This window comes from Macrobrachium nipponense, chromosome 24 (assembly GCF_015104395.2).
Source record: "Macrobrachium nipponense isolate FS-2020 chromosome 24, ASM1510439v2, whole genome shotgun sequence".
Taxonomy (NCBI): domain Eukaryota; kingdom Metazoa; phylum Arthropoda; class Malacostraca; order Decapoda; family Palaemonidae; genus Macrobrachium; species Macrobrachium nipponense.
In genome coordinates, this window is record NC_061091.1 from 38,663,465 (window position 1) to 38,673,882 (window position 10,418).

The 10,418-nt window shown below is 35.5% G+C and overlaps 2 protein-coding genes across 2 annotated transcripts; both read left to right on the top strand.

Moving 5' to 3' along the window:
- The first annotated feature begins 524 nt into the window (after nt 1–524).
- LOC135202909 (uncharacterized) lies at nt 525–1,628 on the top strand. The gene is made up of 2 exons (XM_064232365.1): nt 525–994; nt 1,282–1,628. Exons 1-2 carry the CDS (start codon nt 805–807, stop codon nt 1,626–1,628), a joined length of 537 nt encoding a protein of 178 aa, XP_064088435.1. The 5' UTR covers nt 525–804.
- Nucleotides 1,629–1,664: 36 nt separating this feature from the next.
- LOC135202917 (piggyBac transposable element-derived protein 3-like) lies at nt 1,665–2,501 on the top strand. Its single transcript, XM_064232378.1, has one exon. The coding sequence runs from the start codon at nt 1,665–1,667 to the stop codon at nt 2,499–2,501; it is 837 nt and encodes a 278-aa protein (XP_064088448.1).
- Nucleotides 2,502–10,418: the final 7,917 nt, after the last annotated feature.

A 10,418-nucleotide genomic window follows, 5' to 3' on the forward strand; every position in this document is an offset into this window, starting at 1 on the left:
AAACATGCATAATTTATGCCAATTAATAAAAATGAATATGCACAATTATTATCTTTTAAATGTAATCAAACCTGAAAAAGACAAACTTAACCCTTTAACGACCAGAGATCCCGTTTTGGATCTTTAAAACAGCTACTTTCGGGTAGTTGTGGTGAACAAGTTTGAGCTTGTATGAAATTGACGCTTTGGCAACTCATAGCTACACTCCTCTGCTCTTTGAATCAACCAATCAGAAGCCGCCAGGCCCTCGCACAAAAGCTGGAGGGCCTTCGACAGACACCGCAGTTGTGCGCAATTTGGAAAACAGTGAAGACGTGCCGCAGTAACCTCCAAGTTTCCCCCCCCACCCCGAACTTTGTAATCATGGTAAGTACACAGTGACTGTGGGATAGTGAAGCCTAGTGATACACTTACCTTTTGATGTTGGTTTGAAGGTCTGTAGTGTTACTGACGTGTCGTAGTGACAAAAAAAAAAAAAAAGTATAGATCCCTTGCGGGATACTTCGGTCATTCTTAGGCGGACCACGCTCATCCCATGAGGGATGTATCGGACCGTAACTTTTACAACGGCCAGTAGAATACGACGTCAAGTAATTTTTTTTAGTGCTTGTTTTAGACATTTGTGAATAATTTTAACAATATTTCTAGATATAATAGTGATGATTTATAGATGTTAGGCTCATGTGCATATAAATTATTACCTTACAAGGGATTGAATGATAGGTTTTTGTTAGGGAAAGTTACATTTTTCTTTCATTACATGATTTTAAAGTTGTTTTTTTATTTTTGCAGTTTCAAAGCAGTATGTTTTATGGGCAACGCAATGCTGCATTGGAGACTCAGGAACGTGTACCATGGGTAGCCCCTGACGACGCTGAAGGAAGTGATGTCGACATGAGCCCTTTGGACATTGACAGTGATGATGACGACCCTACCTGCATTCCTGACGAAGGCCTTACTCAGGACGATGCCTTTGACCCTCCTAACTCTAGAGGTTAGTATGAGACATCCTTAGAGAGAGAGAGAGAGAGAGAGAGAGAGAGAGAGAGAGAGAGAGCGAGAGAGAGAGAGAGAGAGAGATAAAGTGTTGTAAACATTGTATTTAAAAGTCTCGTTGTTATAATGGTATTTAAATTTGTTGCCCTTTAAATGCTTTGTAAACGTTGGGTATTTTAAAAACTTATTTGTTTACTTGCATACTCAGTGACTTACACGTGCACACACATGCATGCGCACACACACATTTACTGTTTTACAAATGTTACTTTATTCTTGTTTCAGCTCGCAAGGTCAATGTTGTTGTCCCTCAAGCGATGCCTATGGAAGAGGAAGGTGAGCCTAACCCTAAGAGGTCTCGTGCTGATGAATGGAAGAAGGAAGACATTGATATCCGTGCCCTGCCCAACTTCATTCATCAGAAGCCTGACTATTTGAGGGAACCTTATGAATATTTCTCCAAGTTCTTCACAGCTGAATTGAGGGAACACATTGTGTATCAATCCAACCGGTACTCAAGACAGAAGGATGTAGGCAGCAACTTCCACATGTCAGAAGAGGATCTCATGGTTTTCCTTGGCCTCATCGTGTACATGGGCCTGGTTCCTCTCCCTAGCATAGTTGACTTCTAGGCCGTGAAGACCAGGATTCCTCAAGTTGCAGACTTCATGTCCAGGAACTGCTCCAAGGCAATTCGATCTTCCCTTCACTTCAGCGACAATGACCAGGCAGCTGCATCCCAAGATCGGTTCTTCAAGGTGAGAGTCCCCTTCACCAAGGTCACCAGAGAGTTCCTGAAAGTTCCTGAGACTCCTATCCACTCCATTGATGAAGTGATGGTCGCCTTTAAGGGCACAAGGGCTGGTAACCTTCGCCAGTATGTCGCAAACAAGCCTGACAAGTGGGGCTTCAAGTTATTCTGCCGCTCCAGTGTGGATGGGTTTGTGCATGATATTCTCATGTACCAAGGGGAGACAACCTTTGTGAGCCACCATACTATGCTATCTGAAGAGGAGAAAGCCATAGTGTCTGTAACTTCCAAGTTTGTTGTCGCCATAGTGAATACCATCAAGGACCCCAGAAACTCAGCAGTGTATGCAGACAACTACTTCACAAGTATAGGGTTGGCCAAGTACCTGAGATCACAGTATGGATGCCGGTATGTGGGCACTGCCAGGGAAAACCGAGTTGGTCATCCTCCCCTGACGTCTGTGAAGGAGATGAACAAGAAAGCGACACAAAGGGGGAGACTGGACTATGTCTCTTCTGATGGCACCCTTGTTGCAAGATGGAAGGACAACAGCGTTGTGACAATCTTGTCCTCTGATGTTGGTGTGGAGCCCATGGGAACAGTGGAGCGGTACGACAGGGCAGCCAAGAAGAAGGTTCCCATTCCTTGCCCATCTGTCATCCAGATGTACAACAACCGCATGGGGGCCATTGACACGAGTGACATGTTGACACACCTGTACAGGACCCCCTTCAAGCAAAGAGGTACTACATGAGGCTCTTTGCTTACCTCCTTGACTTGATCATCTGCAACGCCTGGATTTTGTACAAGAGGGATTGCCTGGCTTTGCAGGAAAACCCCAAGCCGCTCAAGGACTTCCGTCTGGATATCTCCAATTGGCTCAGAAGCTTCAATTCGTCAACCTTCAGAATAACCAGGAATTCTCTTGGCACCAGAGATTTTGCTTTGCCAAGAAGGGGCCAACGGGCAGTTGTGCCAAGTATTGAGACACGCCAGAATGCCACTGCCCTACACATGCCAAAGCATGTCACCATGAGGCAGACTTGCAAGTTCTGTTCTGGTGCAGGCCACATCCACAGATCCCGCTGGATGTGTGAGGATTGCAAGGTGGCCCTTTGCCTTACTGAAGAAAGGAATTGTTTTGCTCTGTTCCATAAGATTTCGAAATATGTTGTTTGTTATGAGAGTTGTTTATAGTGTTTTGTCTATTTTTATACTATTTTTGTATTATTTTTTTTACAGTGTTTTGTGTATTTATATACTATTTTTGTATTAGAGTTTTTTTATTGTGTTTTCTGTATTTTTATGCTATTTTTGTATTTAATGTATACTTATTTTTTATATTAATTAAATTGTAAAGCCATATATGTGTTTCTATTATACATTGTGGAACAAAAAAAAGAGATTCATCAATAATAATCATATGTTTTGTGGGCGAATCAACATTATTTATAAACTTGAAAAAGTTGCCCGCACGGCCCAATAGATCCCATACGGGATGAGCGTGGTCCGCCTAAGGTCACCCGAGGCTCCCATACGGGATAGTTCATTGCATGTAATTATTTCGCTTACTTTGGAAATTTTGTAAAAGTGCACAAGAGTAAAAAGGTCTTGTATTTACTCATACTATAACATACTAAAAGGATTTTTTAATGTTTCCCATAAAACCCAGGGTGGACTTTAAAGGGTTAAAATTTACTTATTTCAAATAACCACCAAAATGCAGCCACTAAGCTCTATATACACAATTTCCGCTAATTTATGGAAAATGCAAATTATCACACTAAATATGCACAGAACAAAAATGCCCTAAGCATAAATCAATTCTACAGGAAAACTTACCCTAGAAACAAATGAGAAAAGCGTCGTAGTGATGAATATAAAATGGTTACATTTTCCCCTGTCTATTGGGGTCCAATCTAACCACTCCCGCTCATTCTCCCCAGTCCCACCCTCTACACATGAGGGCGCTCCGATCAGCTAATACAGTCACTAAGGAAGAAAGTGAATCGCCAACAGCTCATGATCAATAAGGATGATCAGGACTTACTGCTGTAAACAGATGTCTAGACTAAAAGGAATTTGAAACCTCAATGATATACTGGAGTTAGGATATAAGTATATATGGTAAAATATCTGTAGAGGCTATACTGATTAACTTTATTATTTACTTTGAAAGTTTTGTAAATTATCAATACTATTACAATTAATCCTCATCTCTGGCTACAATGATTGTCCAAAAAAGCTCGAATATGCAACCAAAAGACCATCCAAGTTCAGAGTTCATAGTAAATGATAAAAATAAGTATTCTCTTATTGAGACTGAAATACGTTAAACTTAAGCAATAATAACAAGACACTTTCCAGTTGTATATAGTTCATAATTACAATCACGAGTTATTATCAACAAGACACCGCATCATTTCGCTAAAACTTTAACCAAAAACTACACAATTCCCATTCTTTCTGACCTTACACACTAACTATAAAGTTCAACCAATCAAAGGTTTTTGCACACTATAAACATTTTCTGAGAGTATTTCTGTTTTTTCTTTTTCTGAAATAAAAATTCTTGAGATATGATGAATACATTTCGCCGTTATTGAAGTGAAGGAAGAAGTCGGATGAACAATTCTTCTAAAACTTTATTCTAGTGGAAAAAGCTATATTCAATATTTTCTGCATTAATCATTCAAGTCAACAAAGGCAATTTTGTTTCCACAAAGGTTTTACTTTCATTGTGCTCAGGCAATATTGCATAAATAAAATTCTATTCATCATTTACTTCTCAGTGGTGATAATTATTATACAATTCCCTTTAAACAGAACCTTTGTCAGGGATACACAGAAAAAATGCCAACTATTATGCAGAAAAAAGCACGCTTGTCTTCAAAAGGAAATGAACTGATAATATTTGAAACATTGAGCCTCTTGTGACAACTGACCATGCGAAAAGAAATTTTTTCAGTTGCATTTATTTCAAAATGCGACGGTTTAACGACAATGAAATAAATACCAACGGGCATGCAAGACTTATGTATATACCGTATAGGTGATCTTTTATTAATTAATTATTTTTTGTTCAAACTGACAATCTTCCAGTTTCCTTAGTCCCAGTTATCACTCACAATGTTTCTTTTAAAGTGAAAAATTTTCGAGTACTTATTTTATATAACAGACTTTATATACTTTGCGCGTTATCCATTCCTAAATATAGTTGTTAAGCTCTTAATTTTTATTTCAAATAAACAGTATACTTACATCATCTTTCATTAAAAACAAAAATAAACACAGAAATGTAATCTTTATTTTCATAAAAAAGTCCGTATATTTTACATATAAATTGAAATCTAGCAATGGTTCAACATATTGATATGGAAAAATGGTTGTGTCCTAGCTTACTTGATCCTTTCTCTTGGACACTCACTTAATGAAGCCTATTTACAATATTTTATGTATTGCTGAAAATAATACATATTCCTTTTTTTAAGTTTATTTTCTTTATGTGTATCTTCCTCTAGCTAATTCTCTTTACTTTTTTGCTCCTTTGAGTAAATTAAGCAGGAATAAAAGTCATCTAAAAAACTGAATACTCGACGATATGTGTAAGGTCCGTTATTAAAACTAAGTATTAATTTTTTATCTAAAAAAAATCCATTCAAACTCAAAAAGACATTTAATGTACTTATTGTTTTTTTCTTAAATTAGCTGACACGTTAGTTATTCCAACAGGACGTCAGGTTCAAGGACGTCATCAAGTTCTCTATAATAAGACAATGGTTTAGAGATCTGGAAAATGAGATGGTGTAAGATGGTTTTACACTCACCATTACTAGAAAGTTTTCATCATGAAAATTTTCACGTTGAATTATGCCAAAGATACTTCGTCTTTGCTGTCACTGTCAATTTAAAATGTTGTGAGTTGCATGGACTTTAGTGAAAACTTTCTTATTTCACCATGGGTTTCATAAATTGAAATTTTCGTGGTTTTGGAAAATGCATAATACTTGCGAGTATTCGTTAGATCTCATTCAAAAATCATAATCAGTCTTATTGTCCCTATCGTGAAGAGTGCCACTTCATAGTCCAGAAATACAGGAATCGACGTATAGTTTCCTGTAGCGCTGGAAGCATCCTAAATGGTTTATACTGGGAATGATTCAGTTGCTATTGTTTTTTTTTTATATATTCATTTTTTGCGGCCATCAAGGTATCGCCTGTTTATTTCAGAGCATACTGAAAATGCCCTACCATTTGTTGTACTGTGGTGCTTTTGTAAAAAAAAATGTTGTTACTCCAGTTGAAGACGGCATCTGCTTAGAAATTTCTCAACTTCTCTCTGCAAGGACCAGCTGTGACTGACCGAACAGGTGGAAATAAAACACTCGAATATCACATAATGATCACATATGCAGGTTATACAATAAAAATTGGTTTCGTTTATACTATGTGTGCTGTATAATTAAAGGGTTCATAGTGAGCTGGAGTTGTATTTATTACAAGGACTTCTTTGCTTTATCACAGTGATGTATGACATTCAATATTAACCATTATTTGAGATATTTTTATTCAGATTTTGTGGAAAACATATTGAACATATTCTAGAATTTGAAGTAAGGTTACCAGGTAAGCCCTTTAGTTACTTCTTTGCCTCCACTTGAAGTTTCTGATCTTTATCTTTTTAAACGGCCATGTCAGGGCTTTTTCATCTATCCGCCTAACTTCGTTACTCCAAACTATTTGTTTTGCTCCATTTTATTTGCTATGGCGAAATATTTTTACTTCTTTATGCTTTTAGCCAACGTAACGAGAAAAAGAGCTTTGGTTGAAATATTCATTCCTCTACAGGCTTAGTCAACACTGTTTCTCCACTACGCTTATACCACGAAGGACAGAAGATTTTCTTTTGAAACATTTTTCACAAAATATAATTTTAAAGATACTTATTTGTTAAAAACTTTAGAATAAGTCATGATTTTCACAAAATGTAATTCTAAAAATACTTCTTTGTTAAAAAATGTATAATACATCATTATTTTCTCTATAAAATACTTTCTCTCTCTCTCTCTCTCTCTCTCTCTCTCTCTCTCTCTCTCTCTCTCTCTCTCTCTCTCTCTCTCTCTCATAGATTTCCGCATGAGCAATGTCGAGAGAACGTACGAGCTACGAAGAAACAAAGGAGGCATTTGGGAATAACAGACGTGTGAAATAGGAGGTAGGAAGTGGGCTTTTGATTATCTAGAGTTACTGGGAGCACCTCATTTTAAAGTATACCCATCATGTATACAATATTAACATGCTACATTGAAAAGAGTTTTACAATTTGTGTAGTTATTGATATGTATTTTCTCTGTTATAATTTTATTCTAAACTATTTTGCAATTTTCGCATTCTTTTATTTACATTACATGTATATTAAAATTTCAAGAACTTTATTTCTTTCAAAATACACGTTTCATTAACCAACAGTAATCACAAAGACTATTTTCCAAACATAGGTAAAAGTCTTCATGGTTAACCTGGTTAACATACTTTTTCCAACGCATCCTACGGGATAGATAACTTTTTTGAATCGTATCACTGTGTATATTTTTTATAGTTTAACCTTGGGTGATACATTGGAATTTTCGTTGAATGGTAATTGTTGAATTATGAAAACAAATATATATTAATGGATGTTCACACTACTTACATACAGGCTAAATCCGTTCACAGAAATAAGATATGCCCATTGCTAATACATTCTTTTTCACAGTTATTTAAGAAATGTATGCACTCAGTTATTGGTTATTAACGTTTCTTATACACATCTTTATACACAATTTCACTTTTTAACCCATTAAAGATTTTCTAAAAAGTATTTATTATGAAGTAATAGTTAATTATTTCTATTAAATATTTCATAAATGTTGTCTTTAACATGAAGTTGGTACTCTCTCTCCTGTGAAAAAGAGATATCCACTTTAGCCACGAATTAGTGAGCCCAATAACTTCGCTGGATCTCACTTTAATACCTGATCTTTTGATTTACATCAAAAGCTCCTTAAAACATCTTCCAGACAGAAATGCTAATCCACTTTCTTGAGCATTAAGAATTTTTAATTCTGTTTCGATTTTCGGCCAATAAATTTTCCTTGTAATATGCAGAATTGTAGCATCCCATAATTACTGAATTATGACAGGTTTTTCAAATACATTAAAACCCTCTGGTATAACATACTCATTAATTCAGTAAAACACTCAATCGCTTCCTTTAAATGTCTTACACATATTTCTGCAAAAGTTATGGAATTAGCAACAAGACATTATACTGAACCATGCTGTCTTCCCTGTCTCTTCGTACTCTATTACACAGCTTTAATCCTTGTTAAATTTTCAGCTTTATTATTCTGAAAGTGCTCGACTTCCTTATGAATTTCGAATGTATATGTACATGAAACCACCTCTACTGGCCTCTGTTCTAAGCCTGTAAATTTTACAAGTCTAGTTTTATAGTTGACCACAGAATCCTGGACCTCTCGATAACTATTATCCTGTTTGTAGAATTTGTGGAGATATAAATTAACGAGAATCGCAGACTCGAAACCACTTACTTGTGGCATCACTGACTGACTCCTGACCGGAGAAAGCTACCCATCTAAGGTCATGATTTTAGAAAGCTGCGATGAAAGTCAGAACCACAAAAAGTCGAACTGTATCTTTAAATAAATCTTAGACACATCATTATTTTTCTGAAAATCTAACTTTCAGTAAAGATTTTACTTTCTTCTCTCACAGCAAGCTTTTAAATAAACGATAGTAAAGATGGAAAGCGTTTTCAACTACTTTTTAAAGTATTCATATGTTGTTCCTATCTGAACAGTAACATTAACTACGACAAAATAGTTAATTAGTTGCTGTACTGCTTCAAGCTCATAAATAAAGCAAAGCTTCAAGACTTACAATGAATATACCTGGAGACTAGGAATCAAGGTTTTAACAATTTCAGACATAAAACAATAATGTGTGCCTGTTTGCCTGTCTCTTGTGCTTATAAAGGGAAGACAAATTAATTAGTAAAACGGCCTTCCCCAAAGGTCCCGGGAGACCCATCCATTCCCAGATCATATCCTTTGATAAATATCTTGTAGTTGGATTATAAATAACCATTTTAATTTCCAACTTTAACGAAGGTTGCTGTTTAACAAATATATTCCACCTTGAAAGATAACCCAAATAACAAAAGGAATTTTCTTAAAGTGATTTACGTAAGGAGATTATTGAATGATATATATTCTCTCCTATTGCATTTTTAGGGTTGATCTGGACCCATGTGTTCCAACTAATTTCTTAGTTAGCCGAGTTTCCAGACTTTTATGGGCATTAAGCAGAAATTCTAAAACAGACTATTCTGCCTCAGTACATTTTCGATTTTCGCAGATTCTACGTATTGCCATGTATAAGCACTAATGCTATTACTTTCATATTACATAGTCTGTTTCATATTGATATTGTTTAACACAATATGAATATGGTTATAGGTAACATATTATTCATATGTTGATATTTTAGAATATCTTAAAAGGCAGGTTATGAAGAATCTACTTAAGTATGAAAAAGGAAATATAGTTCAATTACACATTCTGTTCACTTTTTACTATACTACTTAGTAGAGGTCTTTGAGGGCTAGTCTCCAACATAAACGTCCAAAACGTGTTAAAAAGTGGCCAATGCCAACTCTTCATGACTCGCCTCGAACTTTTATCTAAAATTGGTGTAGAGCAATGGGTCTCACTACGCCCGCAACAAGACGCACTAGGCTCACTATATGAGTATGAGCGGTGAAGATGTTCTAAAACCAAAGGACATTCGTGATGTAATTTTGTAAACGCCGTAATTTATTACTAACTTAGCTTCTGTTTTTCAAAACATCTAATATATAACATTTACTAAATAGAATAAAAGTACTTTGATAAAAAATGAAAAAAAAAATGGAGAATCTCTAATTCCTGTTGTTAGGTTCCAACTCAAACGTGAGGGTTTGAAATGAGTTTTAAATTGCACCACACATCTTAGTAGTAACAAGAGCATTTAGAAATCCGAAAGTAAACTAAAAATTAAGAAGGAGGTCACGATGGGTGTGAGTAACGCAAACAAATACGCACACACGCACAAACACACACACAAATATATATGCATATGCATATATATATATATATATATATATAGATATATATATATATATATATATGCATGCATATATGTTTATGTGTGTGTGTGTTTGTGTGTGTATTTGTGCGAGTGTGCGTATTTGTTTGCGTTACTCACACATCATGACCTCTTTCTTAATTATTATTTTACTTTCGGATTTCTAAATGTTCTTGTTACTACTTAGATATGGGTTTGTTGATATATATATATGTATATATATATGTATATATATATATATATATATATATATATATATATTATATATATATATATATATATATATATATAATATATATACAAAACCCACGAAGTAAAGTGAAACAAAGGACAGAGCAAGGCCTTACGACTCTCTCCTTTACTAAGCAGATTGAACAGGCGAGGGGCCACAAACCCTCAAAGCATGTAGAACCAAGAAAATTTTTAACACTAGACAAAACAAGCAAACAACTGGTGAGGAGGAGGTGACTTAAGAAGTAAACAA